At 50.4% G+C, this 20937-nt stretch overlaps 1 protein-coding gene across 5 annotated transcripts in view; it reads left to right on the top strand.

The window, feature by feature from the left end:
• The window catches only part of ZFAT (zinc finger and AT-hook domain containing), a 178968-nt gene that overhangs the window by 57347 nt on the left and 100684 nt on the right, over positions 1–20937 (top strand). For all 5 annotated transcript variants that reach the window (XM_082433776.1, XM_082433773.1, XM_082433772.1 and 2 more), the window contains 4 exons: positions 9722–9910; positions 11626–11776; positions 16775–18204; positions 19016–19248. In XM_082433776.1, coding sequence (XP_082289902.1) covers positions 9722–9910; positions 11626–11776; positions 16775–18204; positions 19016–19248 — 2003 coding nt within the window. The remainder of the gene's footprint in view (positions 1–9721; positions 9911–11625; positions 11777–16774; positions 18205–19015; positions 19249–20937) is intronic.

The following is a 20937-nucleotide window of genomic DNA, read 5'->3' as shown; positions in this document are numbered from 1 at the left end:
AGAAGGATGGGATCAGCGATGGTCAGTGATGCAGGGAGAGTCAATGAGACGAAGCTGGGATAAGAGTCCTTTGGTCTTGGGAATGTGCCTTGTGCCGACCTGAGCAGGAGCCGTGTCAGTCGGGGATGCTTGACATGGCAGGGGTGCAGATGAGATTTTGGGGCCGGAAAGAGGGGTCATCTAGAGATGACTGAAAGCGTCGCCCCGTGGAGCTGGCAGCAAGCAGATGGCGACTTGAGAGGTTACTAAAGGGATTATTTGTAAAGTGTGGGCAGGTGTTGGTCCTGGGGGAGGCTGGGGACAGTGGGGAGTCGTTGTCACCTGAGGTGTAGAGGCAGGAGAGAGCTGCCGGGAGAGCTGCAGCCTTTGCAGGGAGGGGGCCTGGAGAATATCCCCCCCTACTCCCCTCCCTCCCTCCCATCTTCTGTTGGTGACTTCTGCTGGTGACTCTGTGGGAGGCCAGAGGGCAATGGAGCCCCTGTGTGACCCTTACAGGTGAGCCTCCGGGAGCTGGGTGGAGACAGATGAGGGTGGGCCTGGAGGGGCAAGTGGGAACTTTCTAGAACACTGGGGACACTGGATCTTTGCTCATTACCCTTAGAACGGAGCACATGCTTGGTCTCTGCTCCTGAAGCAGGGCCGCCTTCGGCTGAAGTCAGGGCGCCTCCCCACGTGAGGGCCCCGGGCGCTGTCGTAGCAGTCTCAGCACCGAGGGGCGCGTGCACCCGCCTGGGAACTCCCGCTTCCATGTTGCAGTGTCATCACTTCTTAAACGCCGTCTTTTCAAAGGGAAATGAGATGTAAAGAACTCTGTCAGCGCGCTGTGGTTGAAGAGCCGTGAGGCACGGATGTCACGAAGTTGAACGATACCGTTCCAGGGAAGCGCTGACTCCGCAGAGCGCTCCAGGCTCGGGGGCGGGGTGAGGCAGCCCTTCCCGCGCCTCTCCTGTTAGCACAAACCGGCCAGAACCGCTGCGAAGCCCTGATCCCAGCCCAGCCCTGAGCTGCACGTGCACGTCTTCAGGCGTGAAGTCACTGGCCCCGAACGCGTGCGGCCTGGGGGCGACTGCGTGATTCCCCCCGCCCCCCTGTGAGAGGACTCTGCCACCTTCCCTCACTTGAACCTCACAATGACTCATTTTGCAGATTCGGACCCTAGGTGTAGAGAGTTCCAGACTGGTCCAGCTCGACGGCAGAGCTGGAGTGTAGCTCACACACCCTGGCTCTGCGCTGGCCACTCAGAGCAGTGACGGTGGTGAAGGTGGTATTTGACAGCCCCTCTTGCATCCTCATGCACTTGTTTGAAAGCTGAGGCACTTGCGGCTGAGATGGAGGGCTGGGAGGGCCGTGGAGGGGGTAGCTAGTGGGGGGCTGGCTTGGACCCTACCCGCTTTAACCAGAGCAGTCATGCCCTTTTATTGATTGTTTATGTTGAAATTGCTTAAAGAATTCACTCAAAATGTCCTGCTGCTAAAAAAAAAAAATGTTTGAAAACCACATCCTGATGCAGCTACGATCACAACTGGATTCAGATGGTGATGCAGCACGGTGTGAAATTTGCTGGACAAGGGCACTTCAGCCAAGCACCTCATATTCCGGAAAAGCACATTTTATTAGAGCCTTGGAGGAAAAAATGAAATGTAAAAAGATTGATTAAAAAGGCACAGTGTGCACATGACAGTAGAGTTAGAGGCGCTAGTTAATGCTCATGAAAGTGCTTTGCAAACTGTAATGAGCCTCTCAGAAGATAAGGTCGTGCTATTATAGTGGTACAGTTTACCTCCCTCTCATGATTATTGACTAAGGGAAAAATACCAGACAGGCATAGACCACTGTCAGATATTTCAGTCTGAAACCCTTTGTTGCTGATGGGATTAACACTGACCTTCCTTCCTGTGCCCTTGCTGGTCTACTGGGTCGGGTTGATGGTATCCCATCTCTTCTGCCTTTTAAGCATCTCAGACAGATTTCCGCTCTTGATCTCACTTAAAATCACATCCTGCTTTCTTTTGGATAGAGCCTTTTGTAGAGCTCAGTGAAGATATTACAGGTGCTTCATACAATATGAAGATAAAATGCTACCTTAAAATTCATTGCGTAATGAACACATGCAAAATAGCAGCATACTTGGAAGGCGGTTCATCTGGAAAGCACTACCTAGAAGACTTGGAGTGGGACCCGGGTGCCCCCTCACGCCCAGCTCCCCTCACTGTCTTCATTTTCCATGCTGGGTGTATTTATTGAAAGAGATCCACTTGCTGCCCGTCCCTCACCAGGCACTCTGTGTCAGCCCAGGGGGTCAGCTGGGCATTCGCTGAACCAAGAGTGAGTAAATTACCCCAAATTACCCATTGGCATCAGCCCGGGAGCCTGGGTATCAGCTGGGGTTCTCCGACTGTGTCAGAAGAGCCACCTTCAGTTAGCCTTGTTCATTGCCAGAGGGTTTAGTCTGTCTCAGTGCAGGGAAGGTAGACATTTACCAGTTTGAACAGAACAGAAACTGTAGTTTTCTTCACTTTCCAAGAATTGCTTCTTTGTAACAAGGAGCGTGGCTGCAGAGCAGAAGAAGTGGGCCACCGTCGCCACGCACAACAGGACTTTAAACGCCTGGCCCTGGAAGCGGGGGCCGGAGCGGCCGTCTGCTGCGCCAGCGCTGCCAGCTGGGCAGGCCCTGCGCGTTGTGTGCGTTCACGCGGGCAGGCGGGCGCCCAGGTGGGCCGTTCATGTGCATGGCGATCAGGAGCAAATGGCCTCTTGCCGCTTCTGGGGACTCAGCTGAGGACGCACTGAGCAAGTGCCAGCCTTTCGCTTCTCAGCCAGCCTTCAGCACAGATGGGCCAGGGCCCTGCCAGAGAGAGGAGCGCGGAGGAGAGGGGCTTCTTAGAAATAAGACCAGGCACCGTGGTGCACGAAGAGCCTTTAAGCTGAGCACCATTCCCCACGGAGGAAGCAGAGCGATGGTCGTGGACCTCACTTCTCGGCTGACCGGCCAGGCCCCCTGTCCTCTTGGTCCCCTTGGGACAGCACTAGGCTTTGCCACTTGACCACGGCCTCTCACCACGGGGCCCGCTGTTTGTTGGTTCCTCTCTGGTCCTTTGTCTAAACTTCTCCTCCTGGCCCATCGGAGGCAGGAGAGGGCAGCGGGGAGCCCACGCTTTGCAGTCAGAGGGACTCAGGCGTGATGCGGGGTGTTTGTAACGGGCTCAGGAACAGTCCAGCTTCTCTAGGGTCCAAGGACTAAAGGAGAAGATGGCAGGAGGGGCTTTATGATGGGTGGGGCAGCCTTCCGTGTTTGCTCGTCTCCCCGAGGGCAGGGACAGGCCGGGCTCTTCTCTGGGCCCCCAGAGCCCAGCACAGGGCCAGGCGTCTGAGAGGCCTTCACTTGTAATCTGTTTAATGAAGGGCTGACTCTCCTGCTTTGTGAAGGTGAGGTCCCACCCATCTCTTTCCACTTCACGGAGCCCTTCAGGGTAGTGGCCCGGTGGCAGGTGTCCAGCAAAATGGGCTCAGTCCTGCCAGGCTGCCTTGCACTTACACTGTCTAGGGGGACAGACCAGAAACAAAGTCAACAAGTAAATAAACAAGCCCTGTCACAATTACTTTCCCCATCAGTAGAAACTGGTCACGTGAGATGTGTTTGTTAGAGCACTGGACCACACCGCATAAATATTCAGACTTGTTTTATTCCTGTAAAAGGGGCAGATGATTTTATAAGATTCTTTTTATTTTGATTTGATGAGATTCTGATCAAAGGTTATTTTTCCTTTGTAGAATGGAGTAGGGCCCTCTAAAGAATGGTTCTCTTAAAAAAAAAAACATTCAGACTTGTTCATCTTCCAAATGCCTGTGCTCTTTCACCAGGCTCAGGTAAAATGAGAAATTTAAAAATTACCTTCTGATATATTATGTAATCTACTTATTTATTATGTTTTAACTGTATTGTCTGTCTTTCCCCACCAGCATGTAAACTCCAGAAGGCAAGGGTCTCTCTCTGTTTTGTACCCTGCAGTATCACAAATGCTTAGAACAGGTCCTGGCACTCCATAAGTATATGTTGAGTGACTGTGGCTGGTAAAGAACAAATACATTCTATAGTGCTGGGATAATTTACAAGTAAATATTTCTTTCTTTTGTGTCGAAATGATGGTTTGTTTGAAGATGGACCCTGAGAAAATTTGGAAATGGGAGAACAAGGAAAAAAAAAGCTCACAAAGAGAATGTCTTATTAAGTACGAGGGAGTCATTGTTGAACTTGGTATTAGAAATAGAAAGTCTGTTTTCAGAAGAACACTACTTGACATGAATCCTTAACCAGATTGAGGAGAGGGTCATAACTAGCAAACAGGCAGAGGAACTGAAGAGGTAGACCTGGAGTCAGACCCAGTGTGGACTTGGCCTTTCTGAGTCACAACCAGGACGAGTCCTACAAATAAAAGTGAGTGTGTCCACAGAGCCTGGTGGGTTAATTTGTCTTGGGCTCCAGCAGCGTCAGGTCTGGAGTGAGAGGGTGTTTCCACCGTGAGCCTGGAGAGCGGGCCCATCCTGGGCTAGTTTGGGTGGGAGATGTGGGCAGAGAGCCAGGACTTGTCAGTGGAGGTTCTTATGAGGTCCTGGGACTTTCTCCTCTCCTGACTCCCAAAGGACTAGTGATGACCTTTGCTGATTAAATCCAATTACCTCTAGAGGCTGGAAACCAGAGATGCGACCCTCTACCTCATTCTGCAGCAGACGCTACACATAGCACATCCCAAAACACCAGGGTAGGAGATCAGAGTGGAGGGAGAGACTTGGGAAGAGGACAGCCTGGTGGGTAGGAAGCGGGCAGAGACTCAGACGTGCCTGTTGCTGCGCTTCTCCTCTGTGCCGCCTTGGCACGTGGTGAAGAGTGGCTGGAGCAGGGGACTGTGGAGAAGCTCCGTGTGGGAGACCGTGGTGCAGGTGAGCCGAGGGAGGGATGCGGGCGCCGGCAGGACTCCTGGGCTGCATGCAGGAGCGGTTCAGTGGCAACTTGGAAAAGTACAGAGATGGGTCAAGTGAGGATGCAGGGAAATCCCCAAACAAGCAGGTCAAGTGGAAATGAGGACTTCTTTGGTGTCCAAAGGGAGTGAGCACAAAATTACCCACAAGACTTTTATTCAGATGTCCTTCTCTTTCTTCCTCCACCCTCCCTGTTTTCTGCACACAAGTGTGTAGCACCTTCTACGTGCTTGACCTGTTGCTGGGGATGAGAATAGATAGTCGTGCGGGCTGCAGTGGGCTGGGCACAGGGCTACACGTGCACAGGGATGGGGCAGAGAACCCTCATTTCTCTACAGGAGACACTTGCCTTTGTCGTCCAGGGTCTTCATGCCCTGTCCCCGCCTGCCCTTCTTCCACCTCTCGGCTCCCCTTTCTTATACGCGGCGTTTTACCTGGAACTACCTGCTGTTTCCTGCACGCACACGCTTCTTGTTCTGTAGCGGCTGTGTTCTTTCCACCGTGCTCCAGTCATCAAGGAATTGGGTTAAGATAACTCCAAGAATCATTTCCAAGGCTGCTTGTACAGTGTCTGCCATGTGGTGCCTGGATCAGTGGGAAAACTTACTGTGGAAGCTGCTGGAAGCTCTCGAGAGTGGAATGTAGCTGAATGGGCTGTGGATTCATGTCGCATGGGGCCACAGGGAATTGATGGAGGGCGTGGGGGCTTGGAGGTGCACGTTTGGGACAGTTTTGAATGGGGGGTGACTTAGCTTATGCTCCCTGCAAGCTGCCCCAGCTGCAGGCAGTTACTGGGGTGGTGATCCCAGGAAGCAGGAGTGAGGTGTGGGGAGGGTGAGACAGGGAAGGGGGAGAGACGAGGGTTTGCTGCTGGGTTCCAGCTGTGGTCACTGGGCGTTTGACTCTGCCAGGATCTCGAAGCTTCCAGAATGTATCCCAGAAGTGTGCACTCAGGTCGGGAGCCCAGAGTGGTTGTGCATTGGTTCCCATCCCTCCTTGGTTGAGGGTCGTCCCCACCACGTTGACCCGTCTCCACCTCTGGGCTGCAGGGGCCCAGCTCGGATGCTACAAGACACCTGTGCAAGCTTGAGGTCGGACGCTGGGGTGCAGGGTGAGCCTGAGTGTCCACCGTAGCTGCTGCCAAGGTCGTGTGTGGGCCTTGGGGACATAGTGAGAGCCCCGCTGGCATTTGCTACGGGGAGGATCAGAGCCCACACAGGCACAGAAGGATGCTGGTGGCCGTCCAGGAGGTGGAAGGTGCATCTTCTCCCACTGCCCACTGTTTTACTCTGCATTTTCTTTTACTCTCTCGTATTGCCAGCTCCTCCACCTCCTTTCTCCTGCCGTCCTCCTTACATAGCAGCTCCATCTCCCTGTTGGGAGGGTCTCAGAATTCAGAGATGCAGAGCTTATCTGATTTGACCCCCCATGTGGTTCAGTCTTTCTCACAGCATCACGATTGCTATGTGAAGCTCCTCGAAAACCCTCCTGAGAAACGCATCTCTAAAGCCACCCCTCCCTCGTTGGATGGCTCTGACTGCTGGAAATTTCTTCCTCTGGTGAAGTCTGTTGCTGACCTCTACCCATTGGTCCTAGCTTCGCCTTTTTGAGCACAACAGAGCAGGTCTTCATTGTGTTCTAGGTTAGGTCCTCTGCTATTGGTCTGTGTCAGGCTCAATAAAATAACAAGAAGACACAGACCTGATTTCCTGGAGGTTACAGCACAGATGAGGCATCCAAACAGATAATTGCAAAGCAGTGTGAGAAGTCCAACCATTGATAATGTTGATATCTTGGGGGGTGTGTGTGTGTGTGTGTGTGTGTAAATCTGAACTGCCTCTGTCATCTGGACAAGCAGGGGCCTGTGGGTTGGGTGTTAGATGTTACGTGGACCTGCGTGCAGTTCCAGGGGCTGTAGTTCAGTATTGTTGGAGCCTGAAGGAGTGAGCAGATGAGTACACGTGGGTGCGTGCTTGGGAATCTTGGCCTTGAGGGTGCAGGGGTCATGGGAGAGATGATTGATGGCAAATCTTGGAGGACTTTATCTAGCACTTTCTGCTCATGGAGGTGGGAGGGAAGCCATCGAAGAGTTTTAAGCAGGGGAGTGACAGGGTCAGATTTGGGTTTTAAAAACAATTCACTCTCTGGTCAAGATGGAAAATGGTTTGGAGAGTGTGTTAGTTGAGATACTTTCAGTAGAGGCATCAATTAGAAACGAATTGGAAAGTGGGAATGTCCATTCTCCCATGTCACAGATGCATGGGGATCAGCGGTTCCAGGGTGGGGTCGGGTCGGGTCGGGGGGTGCAGATGTGCCATTGCTGTCCCAGGGTCCATCCTTCATTCCGGACCCTCAAGGCGTCGACCTGGGCTTTCCCTTGATCTCTTGTAGGTTCTGGCTGGTTGCCTCAGTTCCAGGCAGTGGACATAGTGATGCCCAGTGAAGGAGAGGTTTTCTTAGGGAAGGAAACCGTTCCCAGAAGCCCTTGGCAGCCTTCACCCCAGACCCCGTTGGCCACGCTGGGGTCCTGGATTTCCCGCTGCCAGAATGGCTGGAGCGGCCTCCTCGTTGTCCTGGGGGCCGGGCAGGGTGACTGAAGCAAGGACACGAATAGGAGCTGTGGTAATAGTTGGGCTGAGAGACCAGAGTCCCATCCGGTCTCCTCATCTCCACCTGGGTCAACTCCCGTGTCTTTAGCGGGTTTCAGTCCTCCAGACTTTTTTCCACTCCTGTCCACCATCCTTGTGCGCCCAGTCCTGCAGTGTATTCTTAACACACGATGCGTAAAGCTGAGTCCAGACATGGTCAGCCCAGTGCCGAGTGTGGGGAGTGTAAGCGTGATCGCTTCAGCTACTTCGTGGTCATGCCGGCTGACACTGTGTGTATGCTTTCGGCTTTGGTAGTTGATTCATGATGTAAACTCAGATTCAGCTTATGGCAAGCTCTAATTCTTGTTTTTTTGTTTTTTTTTTAATGTAAACGTTATCTATTCATCCACATATTGAATTGTAATCTGTGGTGAATTCTTTTATAAAGTAAAGCATCATTTTTAAAAGCAAAAAGTCCTATAGTATGTTTCTACCTCTTTATAGCATCCAGTATATTCTATAATTATTTATGCACACTTATCTCTTAAAACTGCCCGATGCAGATCAAAAATCAGGCACGATGCAGATGAAAAATCATAGAACATCACGTAAGCATTGGCAGTGACTTTGGGGATAACTTGTTTTGCCCCGTTCTTTAGCTTTTTAGGAGGCATCGTGTTCTTCAAGGGGGGGATATATGTAACCGTCTTGACTTTTCCCTTTGGCCTTGCAGAGTACACTCTGAATCATGGTCTCATTTACTAATATTTCTTTTCAGTTTGTTGTTATCATGTTTGGTGCTGACGCTAATTATATGACTAAGGACCTTTTTTCCAGCAGTTAAAAAAAACCCATGACTGTGTCTACCAGATCTAAAAATGTTCAAGCACCTGGATGATTGGGACAAGCACGAAAAGACTCTCATTTATAGAACACAGAAAATTGTTTGTTTCGATCCACCTGCGCCATTAGCCAAGTTTTTTCCTGGCCTCGTCTTGAGAGGGATTTCCTTCAGCCAGCATGCCGTCCTAGGAGCTTGCACTTCTCCATTTTCTGTCTTGCCTTCAGGCGTCCATCGGTGGGTTTCCGTGTGGGTCCGGCTGTGGGCAACTTAAATCACGGGAAGCACAGGCTTCCTGAGTTGCCTCAGGCTGTCTCCCTCTGGTTTCTCCCATTTCTCCGGCTTCTGCTTTATTACTTCCTGGTTCTGACTTCACCTCCCTGACAGCCCCTATTCCAGCGCTTTCCAAGCCTGCACCATGTGCCTGTCCCGTGACCATCCACCCACCCCGCGTTCACCTCTAACGCAGGGCTGTGCCGAGTGGGTCCTGTCTCCTTGTTAGAATGTTCTGAAGAAGTAGTTCTTGGGCAGGCTACTTCAGGTCTGTGGCTGTGATTCTTGGAAAGAGACAACTCCTGTCCTTTCCTTCCCCGTATTTCCTTCTCACTTAGGAATTGGGAATAGCATGCACTTCTTTATGCTTCACTTTGATATGAAGTGTTTCTTACCCCTCAGGCTGCAGGGCTTTCGAGAGCAGGGTCTGGGTCTGTGCCCTGTCAGTCTTTTTTTTTTACAATCTCTTTAGGTTACTTTTATTTATTTATTTATTTTGTAGCTAACCTTGTTTTCTTTTTTTCTTTAAACATCTTTATTGGAGTATAATTGCTTTACAATGGTGTGTTAGTTTCTGCTGTATAACAAAACCCTGTCAGCCTTTATGTTCACCACGCCTGGCACATGGAAGGCAGCTACTAACTGGAAGATGAGTAACTGAACGACTTCTTCTTAGGCTGTAAATCTAAAGAAGACCATGTCTTCTCCGCAGTGTTGATTGCTGATAGATGACTCTGTGGGCTGGTTGGCTTCATGAAAACAAGATGAGTGGCTCTGCCTGCCCTGTCAGCTGTATTCTCCATGCCCACGTGGTGGCCTGTGGCGGGGGGAGGATATTTATTGAATCACATGAAAGACTGAAGAAGCAAAGATGATGCCCGAAGTGGTAAAGGGGCCTGCACGGCACCGTGGACCAATGTCTGTATCATACGTGTATATTTCCTTTACTGTCATCCCGTAAAAGGGTTGGGGTTGTGTGCACTTTCTGACTCCATCACTGACACAGGAGGATATTCTATGCATCTTGGTATTTGCTCCTTAGGTAACGAATCTGACCTTGAACTGGAGAAGAAGTATAAGGAAGATGATCGAGAAAAGGCCCCGAAGAGACTGCGGACTCAGAGAGTGGAGAAAGTCCAGAAGGTCTGCTCGGGAAAAGAGGCCGCGCAGATCTCCGGAGCCAAGAAGCCCATCATAAGTGTGGTTTTAACGGCTCACGAAGTGATTCCAGGTGAGCAAAACAAGCGGGAGGGGACGGAGTGGGACTCTGTGGGCGGGGCTGTGCCGCAGGCAGCCTGGCAGCTGGGGCTGTGATCCTGAGCGGCATCATCAGTGTCCGGCTCTCCACTGAGTTACCCAGTAACTTGGGCTGAAGGCTGACCTGTCGCTGCCCAGGGCTGTGGTGGACGGGCGTGTCCAGAGGAAAGCGAGTGAGGGCCGCTCCCGCTGCTGCCTCCACCACCTCTGCAGCCACGACCTGTCCTGTCGTTTGAGTGGCCACTCAGAGGAGCAGTGGCCAAGGAGAGTGTTTTTTTCTTTGCCCCCTCACCAGCCCCTCTCCTGGATGTCCTCCCCGCCCTTACTGCCCCATCCTAAGTGCAAGACCACTCGCACCAGATGGAGGTCGGCTGCTTCTCCAAAACCCTCCACCTAACTTTTTTTTTTTTTTTGCATTTTTTAGTGGGTTCATCATATATTTTATGATGCTAGAAATTCCTATCTCCTCTTCCTTTCACATAAAATAGCCAGTGGATTTCTTATACTACCCTTTTTAAAAAAAGGTCTCTTCCAGGAAAGGATACTTTAGACAAAAAGCAGTTTATGATAGTAGATTCCAAAGTATAATAATGGGTTTTTTCTATCCATTTGAGGTGATAGCTGTTAAATAAAATTTTAAAAAATCAAGTTTAGGATTTTGAGGACAGCTAGAGCCTTTTTAACCATCTTTTTTCAGTGCTAATAGTATTGATAACTCATTATTTAAAATGAAAACGCTGAATAAATGCCTCTTGAGACTTCAGTGCAGGGTAAGGTAATCAGTAGAGAAAAAGCCATATAAGATTATGTGACTAGAAGTTGTTTCTGGAAAGTCACTTTGTCTGCCCCACCCTACTTCAGAGAAGTGTTATTCCGGGAAATGGAAATGCTAGGAGAGAGGTTCCTGTGTTTAGCTGTCTCTAGAGAAAGTTTCTGTAATGATTTCTTAAGAATTGATGGTAGTATTTTGAGATTTCTGTAAGGGGGGGTGAAAAGTGGTTAATTTCCTTTGCTATTCCAGAAACGAGGGGTAGATCGGAGCCTTTTCTTTAGTGCACTTGATATGTAACGTGCGTGTGCATGTACCCTCGTGCACACACGCTGCTGTACACGGTCTTTGATCGTTTCACATCCTGGACTTGCACGAATAAAGGTGACCTTTGAGTTTTCCACTCCAGACCTTTCATTTCACAGGGTGGACACAGAGGTCCAGAGGCGGGAGGGTGATGTCATATTTGGGACCAGATCCCAGGCAGCTTAGATTCCTGTTCACAGTTGATTCCACCGCTCCCTTCTGTCTTGATGCTGTTTTACATTTACGTAAAGTTTAACACATGTGGATCTATATGAAATCTTGCAGGGAAGCATATATGTATATATGGATCTATTTTTTTGTTTTTTAATAAAGAGATCAAGTGAAAATGTATCTCAGAAGAAGGTTTTGATTATTGGAAAACTTGCCCTTTCCCCCCAAACATACACACGTACACACACACACACACGTGTGCGTACACATATACAAACACACAAGTTAAAGGTGTGAACTGAAGGAAAACTAGTCCCTTGCATGGGTACCACACAGTAAAGAAATACGCTTCCCAGGCTCTGTCCCCTGCTCTGGGGGCAGGGGTGTGGTCAGGGCCCTCACGGCGCCTCTTTAATACGTGGTGCGTTGTGCCTTCATCTCAGGTGCTACCAAGATTGTTCCGGTGGAGGCTGGGCCCCCGGAAACAGGAGCTGCAGACCCCGAGGCCGCGGCGGCCGACCTGGCGCCCCGGAGAGGGTACCAGGAGTACGCCATCCAGCAGACACCCTATGAGCAGCCCATGAAGTCGAGCAGGTAAAGCGTCTGTTCTGTGTGACTCCAGCCACCGCTGCAGAGGGCGAGAGACGGGCGTGTTAGCTTATCAGGACGCTGTGTGCAAACCCATCTGTGAAGTGTTTTGGTTTCTTGACTGAACCTGAGAACCAGCCCCTCCATTATGGCCCTAGAGTGCTGGCTGAGCCCAGGCAGCCTCTGTGGGATGCGCGGCAGATGAGCAAGCACGCTTGGGAAACGCAACGCCTCGGCTTAAGGAAGGTGGAGCGTTTTGCTTAAGGCAGATGTATGCTTCACCTGAATGAAAAGAGGTGTGAACAAGGCCTTACTTAGTAAATTAGCTGATTTTCATAGCTCCACAATTTATAATGAAAAAGAAAATCTCTCTTTCCCCCCTACTTTCAAAAGTAGCACAAGCATCCTGTAGAAGGTTCCAACATCCGTGTGATGTGCAGTTACAGTAACCCGTAGCGCCTCTTCTGGTCGTGGTCACTACTATAGACAGCGTGGTTCACAGGCCACCATAATTTTTTCATGATATACTAAAACATAGCACTTTAATTTTGTTATTTTTTTTTCCTAGCACAAAATACCAAAGGCACTGTTATCAACCTATTTTTTTAAACTTACCACACCTTGACTTTTTCCTTTTCAGTACATATTTTTTTAAAGTGCGTTTGCTGTCATGTGGATGCACTACAGTTTATATATTGCCAGTTTTTGCTGACGGACAAGGTTTTGGTTCCTCCCTCTTTCCATACTTCTTCAAGACTTCCTGTGGGATAAATTGCTAGAATTGAAATTGCCGTCTTAAAGGATATGAGTGCTTAAAACTTGAATCGACATTGAAAACTGTCCTCCAAATACATTGGGTGAGTTGATGTCCCATAGGGGACTAGCCTGCGTGTCCCCCCCACCCTCCCCATGGTCACCAGCTCAGCTGTGATGCATACCTGCTGACGTAGATCAGCAAACTCTCATCACCTGAGCTCTGTACACATTTTCCCAGCTGAGGGGAAAGACAAAATGCCAGTGCCAGTGGGCTCCCTCTGTTTCTGGAAGAGGGGAAATGAGGTGTTCTTGATGAGAGCGTAAGCTCTAGCACCAGACAGACCTGGGTTGGCTCTAGGCCCTTCTACTGGACTTCAGTTCAACAGATTAAACACCTTCTATGTGCCAGGCACTGGGGATGTGAGAGAGATTAGGACAGACATGGCCACTGCCTGGATGAGGCTCTGCTGTGAATGGACACAAATGCTTTTGCCTCTGAGCCTCTCTTACACCGGCCACAAGATTGTCCAGTAGAATCTGACTTAGTTTAGTGGTGGGAATAAAGGATAACATACATGGAGAGCGCTCTTGTTGAATTATAACATCGTGTCATCTGGGTGCTTCATTAATCTGTAGCCTCACTCCTCTCTTCTTGCAAATGTGAGCAACTGAATTAATCGATAAAGCTGTAAAAATCTGCACTCCTTTGGCAAAACTGAAATGGAATTAATTTTGAAGATCATTCTTGTCTCAACCCAGGTTGATCTGTAGACCTTAGTTAATTATCTTCATAATATTTCAAGGTCTGTTGGGGAGGGTTTCAATTCAATGCTAATCTAGTTACAGGTAAATATACTCAATATTTAATCAGTAGATTGAGGCTGTATTCCTGTTGTCAAGCATTCTATTAATATTTTATAGTCTAAATTGTAAAACAGTTACGAAAGAGGCTTTTCGTATGGCGAAAGTCCGGAAATCTATAAGGAAAAAAAATTATTTGTAATCTCACTACCCTAAGATAAGCACTGTTAATATTTTTAATGTTATTTCCTTCCAGCCTTTTTTCAGCCCATATATTTTATAAAATCGAGTTTATATTTTATTTGCAATTTTGTATCCTGCTTTTAATACTTAATCCCATTATTCTTACTTTCCTTTGTTACTCAAATTATTCACGAACTCTGTTTTGTAGTGACGTGCTGTAGCATCGCAATCCACGACTCAGCTCTCCACATCGCAGCCAATGAGCTCTTTGTAAAATTTGATTGTACCCTTTAAGGCTTCACATTGCTGTTAGGAGAACTTGGCCTACAGGGTCTTCCACGGCTGCCACCTCTCCCGCCTGGTCCCCCTCCTGTGCTCCCTCTGGTTCTCTGGGCTCCAGCCATCCGGGTCCTTTTTATTTCCTTGACCTCTCCCGCAGGTGCCTCTTCCTCCTCCTGGATGTCTCCCCTCCCCGTGACTTGGTTAACTCCTGTTCATATTTCAGCTGTCTGCTCAAATGTCCAGTCTTCAGGGCGGCCTTCCCTGTCCCCCAGACAGATCAGTCTGCCTTGACCTGGGCTCCTAGAGCATCCTGCCTTTTCCCATCACAGGGAGCTGGTGGTCCTTATCTGCTCATTTATATGGTCACCAGGCTGGCCCACCACTTCCTATGGAAGGTGCACCACAAGGGAGCATGAGTTGTGTTTGTTTTGTCCCCATTGTGTCCCCAGTGCCTGGAATACTTTTTTGAAAGAATGAATGAGTGAATGAGTGAGTTAAAAAAAAAAAAAAATGTCCAAACTAGTTCCCTACATTGGAACCTTCAGGCAGCTTCCACTCTTAAACGATTGTGGAAACTCATGCAGTTAGCACCTTTGCTTGAATTTCGTATTCTTTCCTTCGCTAGATTCCCAGCAGTGGAATAACCGGATCGAGGGGTCTGATCTTTTAAAGCTCTGGCTGAATGCTTTCTAAAATGCAGTGGGAGAGAGTGCCTCTCTCAATGAATAGGGGACATTTGGAGTGAAATAATGTGATAGGAATCCCCTGACGTCGCAGCTCTGTGCATCAGCCCACAGGTACAGGCTTGCGCTTGAGAGCCTGGTGCAGGCGGCTTGGCCACTTCTTCCGACTCATCACCCTTGGTGGGAGGCAGCACTGAGGGCTTGACCAGGTATTCGGGTAATAATACGAAAAGATCAGAGTCAGAGATGCTCCTAAGACCATTTAGACCTTGCACTAGAGAAGGAAATACCGTGACTTGTTTAATTAATGCTGTGAATCTAGAGTTTCTTCCTCCAGTAAAGTGATCACCTTCTGGGTATCTTTGTCATTTAAGAAAGGTCCAAATTAGTTTCCTTAAATTAGCCTTGGGTTTAGCGTGCAGGCATAGTACTGACTTTCAGATTTGAATGTTTTAATTACAACATGAGACTTCTACCCTCTGGTGTTTATGGACCGCAGTCTGTTTAAATATTTTTCATTTAAAACATAAGGTAACCTGTGTTGGTCAAACACAGTTGTATGGATAGTTCCGTAAATATAGACTTTACAGTTACAGTGGGTACAGCTTAATGGTGTCTGATTAACGGCACTAAATGATCGTCAGTGTTTCTGAGGACCTACCTGGATAACCTGGGCAGAGTCCCGAGGGAGCAGTTATGGAGAGAGGAAGCCTCACCTGCCTCCTGGGCTCACCTGCCAACTCCTGTCCTGGGTGCAAGTTGCAGCACTTTGGTGACTGTCATTTGTTGATTTCAGAAACAAGGCACACCTGTTCCAATAGCCATGGAAGCCCCACACAGGAGGTCTTCTCCGCGTGTATGGTCCCACCGGCGAGGGGGGTTGGTGTTCACAGTGTTTCCAGGCAGTAGGAGGATGTGGAAGAATGTGCAGGTTCTAGCCTGCTTGGGTTCAAATCCTGGCTTCACCATTTACTAACTGTATGACCTTGGGTTATACTCAGTTTTGTCACCTGTAAAGTGGGCATAATGATAGGGTTGAGATTAAATACTTAGCAAAGAGTTTTGAGTATTGTAAGTGCTCAGTAATTGTTAGCTGTGATTACTATTACCATCTCATTCAGCATACACGTCGCCGTATTGAGAGAGAAAGGACCTGTGAGGCAGACCAGGCTTTCATCCTCTATCGCATACACAAAATCTAACACAGTGCCCGAAACACACAGGCGAGTGGTGGTAAAATGGCAATCATTTATTAATTAATGATGTCTGAGTTTAACAAATGGCAGTTGAACAACCTTATTTTCCCTGTATGAGTTCTGAACCAGACATGCTGGAGGAGGAGGAAGACAGGGGCTCACACATCAGGCCCATGACTGGTGGAGCCATGGGAGGAGGGAGCCTGGGGCAGGTCACGCTGAGCTCCCGCTGGCTGTCCTGCACGTCTGCCTCCCCCCACCTCGGTCCTTGACTGCTGCCGCCAGACTCTCCTGGCTGAGCGCCTACCGTGTCACGTGCTGTCCACAGGCAGACGCCTTCTCACCAGAAAGGCAGGAGTGAGCGCGGCTGTGGAGGCTTGGTCCTGTTCCAAAGTCCCCGCTCAGATACGCCACTTCCCTTTTCCTGGGGAGAAGTGAGGACGTGGAGAAAGGCCAGGGGTCTTTCATGAAAGAGTGGCCCTCACATGGAAACTTGCAGCAGAGAGAAAGAGTGTTACCCTGACAGCTGATGGAATGAATAGGCGAGTCTGGGTGATCAAAACTATTGAACAAACCCAAGCAGGTTGTATGTAGTTTCATGGAGCAGACTGAGTTCATTCCATTAAGACTGGTCCTGTTAGAATACCTCTGAATATATCGGGGTCAGCTTTGGAGCACCGCTGGCTACTGTGTGCCTAGCAAATGACACATCCCTCTGCCTTCTCTTGCCTCCCTCTTGCTTATTCTGCATCCCTCAACTCAGGCATCTCCTCTTCCCAGCTACCTTCATCCACGTTAGAGGGCTCCTTCTCTTTTACCTGCACGTGCACCTGCCACCACTTGCACACTGTCCTGCAGCTGTGTGCAGACCTGTCTCCTCTCTCCCAGCGCCAGGGGAGCAGGGACCCGTGCTTCCTTCTCCGCGTGCGCCTGGTCCGCTCCGGGTCTTCCCGTCCTGTTTGTTGATGAATGAAAGCACGCATCCTTCCTCAGCCCCTTTTAGCTCACGTTTAAGCCTTTGGTGTTTGGCAGCTGGAAGGAAGTCGGGGTCATCAGGAAGGTGCAGGATCTCCACCGGTAATGGCGCTGTCTTCTGTTCCTAGGCTCGGGCCCACCCAGCTCAAGATCTTCACCTGTGAGTACTGCAACAAGGTCTTCAAGTTCAAGCACTCGCTGCAGGCCCACCTGCGGATCCACACCAACGAGAAGCCGTACAAGTGCTCCCAGTGCAGCTACGCCAGCGCCATCAAGGCCAACCTCAACGTGCACCTGCGCAAGCACACGGGCGAGAAGTTCGCCTGCGACTGCTGTTCCTTCACCTGCCTGAGCAAGGGCCACCTCAAGGTGCACGTGGAGCGCGTACACAAGAAGATCAAGCAGCACTGCCGCTTCTGCAAGAAGAAGTACTCCGACGTGAAGAACCTCATCAAGCACATCCGCGACGCACACGACCCGCAGGACCACAAGGTCCAGGAGGCCCTGGACGAGCTCTGCCTGATGACGAGGGAGGGCAAGCGGCAGCTGCTCTACGACTGCCACATCTGCGAGCGCAAGTTCAAGAACGAGCTGGACCGCGACCGCCACATGCTGGTCCACGGCGACAAGTGGCCCTTCGCCTGCGAGCTCTGCGGCCATGGGGCCACCAAGTACCAGGCGCTGGAGCTGCACGTCAGGAAGCACCCGTTCGTGTACGTCTGCGCCCTCTGCCTCAAGAAGTTCGTCAGCTCCATCCGCCTGCGCGCCCACATCAAGGAGGCGCACGGGGCTGCCCAGGAGACCCTGGTCTTCACCAGCTCCATCAACCAGAGCTTCTGCCTCCTGGGGCCCGGCGGGGACATCCAGCAGGAGGCCCTGGGCGGGCAGCTGCAGCTGGCGGAAGAGGAGTTTGTGTTCCAGGGGGTGAACGCACCCAAGGAGGCGGCCGGCGCTGGGGACGCTCGTCCCGAGGAGGGGTCCGAGGCGCCCGCCGCGCCCGTGCGCTCGGCCGCCGCCCAGGCCGACAGCGCCGCCCCGGCACCCTGCGAGCCGGCGGCCTCCGCGGTGTCCTCGGACCTTCGTCCGCGCGCGGTGGTTTCCGATGAGCTCCTGTTGAAGAGCGATCCCTCCTCTGCCGAGGCTCTGGCTGCTCCAGAGAAGACCTTGCACACCCAGCAGGGAGGCCCCACGCCAGCTCAGGGCCAGGACGTTGCACCACTGCTGTCCAAGGCCAAAGGCGCCGCAGGAAAGCCGGAAGCCCAGGGCGCCGAGAGCCCCCCGGCTGAAGGGCAGCAAGCGGCTGCCCTCCCATCCGACGGCCCAGATGCCGGCAGGGGTCTCAGGGCAAACCCAGCCGAGGCCTCAGACCCTCCTCCGGGAGCTGGTGGGAGGGACACGGCCCTGTGCCGGCCTGACTCTCGCACGCCCGCCCCCGAGCACCGCGCGGGCATCACTGCGTTCATGAAGATCCTGGACAGTTTACAGAAGAGGCGCATGAATACCGGCCTGTGCGAGAGGATCCGGAAGGTGTACGGCGACCTGGAGTGCGAATACTGTGGTAAGGGGGGCGCCGGGGCGCGCGGCTGGGGGCTCTCTTCCCAGCAGCCCCTCCCGTCCCTGCCTGGCTGTGGGTCACCTGGTGTTTTGAGTTGAGCTCGTGTCTCTTTGCACGGAACGCCTTCTAAGTGAGCTAGCCGTCATTCGTAGATAGTGATGTGCACCGTGGTGCGTGCAGTTTAGCACGTGGAGCCTGTGAAGGCAGCCAGGATGGCGGGACAGCTAACCGTGCTGGCTCCATCAGGCGTGCAGGCGGATGCTTAGCCCACGACCTCTGCCAGAACTGTAGCCAAGAAGCACCTTTCTTCTGGCTCGTGACAAGTTTAAAGTCGAGATTTAAGCTGTGGCCATGTCCTAGATGAGCAGAGAGAGATCACAGAAGTGGCTGCAGCTCTTGGTAGGGAGACCCCGAATGCAACCCTCCCAGCTCGCCGTGAAAGCGTGGCCTCTGGGTCTCGTGGCGAGCTGGCAGGACAGCAGGTAGATGGCCCAGGTGTCAGCAGAGTTTAGAGCCTCGTTGATTTCACGCGTGTGCATAAAGGTAGTTGGCACCGTAATTGGTCCTCGATAAACGTTCGTTTCCTCCTCTCCCAGCTGTGACATCACGCAGAAGTAGTAGCACCCTTAATGTTTGCCACCTGCCACCTTTGAAAAGTCATGTCCAGCCAGAGATGTGGTGCAAAGTGTGAAGGGTGACCCGGACAAGCACGAGAGGGAGAGAAATATAGTAGTTAAAAAATAATACTAATTAAAAGAAATCAACTTCAGGATAAAAGAAACTTCCTTGTTCTCATGTGAAAATATTTTTTTAGGCAAACTTTTTTGGTACCAAGTGCATTTTGACATGCATGTCCGCACCCACACCCGGGAACATCTGTATTATTGCTCCCAGTGTCATTATTCTTCCATCACCAAAAACTGCCTTAAACGCCATGTAATTCAGAAACACAGTAACATCTTGCTGAAGTGTCCCACTGACGGCTGTGACTACTCGACTCCAGATAAATATAAGCTGCAGGCACATCTTAAAGTTCACACAGAGCTGGTAAGTAGCACGCCCGAGCGGCAGCCCCGTCTCCCCTGGGTGCTCCCTGCTTCCTCACAGTGATGCATACGGAGGTGCCCCTGCTCCCTGTGAGCCCAGCGTGTGGGCGTCCACCCCGGAAAGCGGAGAGGTCCTTCTCACGAAACAGGCCCTTCACTTTACAAAGGCCTCCATCCCAGGGTTCCTGTCACAGGGACAGTCTCACATATGTTGGAAAAAAGATTACATTGAATAAATTTGCTTTTCTATGCAGATTTTTAAGCATCGGAGAAAGTCTACAGAAGAAAGATCTACAGAATAGGAATAAAGCAAGGGTTTCTTAAATGACGTTTTAAAGAACCCTTAATAACAGGGATGATAATAAGAATAGCCGCCACTAAAAGCCGTTGAGAGAGTGAGTTAGATGATGCCTGTCAAGTGCTAAGTACGGTGTTCGGGTCATAGTGAGACCACAGTAAACGCTGATGATCACTGTTGTCGTATTACTGTGCTATTTCTTGGAAAGTCTATGGAAGAATGTCTGTAAAGCACTTTAAAAAAAAAAGTGATATGTTAATTCAAGGTGCTGTTAATATTCATGGTGGCAAAATGTGTTTAATTCTCTGGTGGGTGTTGAACATGTAACACAATGAGTGAATGTTTATTTTAGCAAATGCTACTCTCACTTGAGAGGCTGACACCCGAGAGTGGTTTGAGACTCTCCAAGTTATAAAGGAGGCGCACCTGGCCCCAGGTGTGGTTCTGCTTTAACTGCATTCCTTTCTAGGCCACAGACTGTGCACGATGAGGCTTCAGAAACTTGATGTGCCACCTCCGTTTTCTGGCCTAAAAATCACTAACACTCCAGCAGTTTGTCACCAAGGGTGAAGTCAGGGTGTTTTGGGTTTCGTGGGTAGGTAAGAGCATGCGCTTTGGGGTTGGATACCTGGATTCAGGTATTGTCTCCAGTATCTGAACAGGCTGTGTGATGCTGGACAAGTCACTTGTCCTTTCTGAGACTTGGTAGCCTTCTGTATAAAATATATATTAAAAAGTATATCAGCTTTGTACACACAAACACACACGTATATATACACACATATGCACAGACACATCCACCCATGCAGTCTACACATGTGTACACATGTACCACACACACCCCTGAACACATAATGCACATGTACGCACGTGTATGTCTTTGTGTATGTGTATGGGTCTCCTGGGTTATTGGGAGGTTAAAATGGAGTGCTCTAGGTAAAGAACCTGGCTCAGAGCTTGTACAGGTGACAGCGTGGCAGCTGCTGTATGTCACTTGGTACCTCTTAGTTCCTGTTCTCCCCTCTCTCTTTCTCTCTCTCTCTCTGTCTGTGCGTGTGGGGCATGAAAGGTGTGCTATTCCTGTTTACTCACAGGCAGCACACGCATTTACCTGGGGCGTCGAATGGCTACGCGCTCTCCCGGAGGCAGGCGGACTGCATTGCCAGTGTGGGAAGAGAGCATTCTTTATGAAAACAGGTTCCAGTATTTTGAGTTTAGACCACATTCGTCTTTAGAGCCTGTCAGTTATGTCTGTGATGAAGCCACAGGCACCAAGGGGATGGTGACACGGTGGAAAGACCTCCCATTGTCTGTCATCGCTTATTTCCCCTCTCTGAGTCCTAGGCAATGACCCGTCTACTTTCTGTCTCCATGGATTTGCCCATTCAGGAC

This window comes from Balaenoptera physalus, assembly GCF_965194825.1.
Source record: "Balaenoptera physalus genome assembly, chromosome: 17".
Taxonomy (NCBI): Eukaryota; Metazoa; Chordata; class Mammalia; order Artiodactyla; family Balaenopteridae; genus Balaenoptera; species Balaenoptera physalus.
Note: the sequence above shows the minus strand (reverse complement) of the source record. Positions and strands in the feature narration are given on the sequence as shown.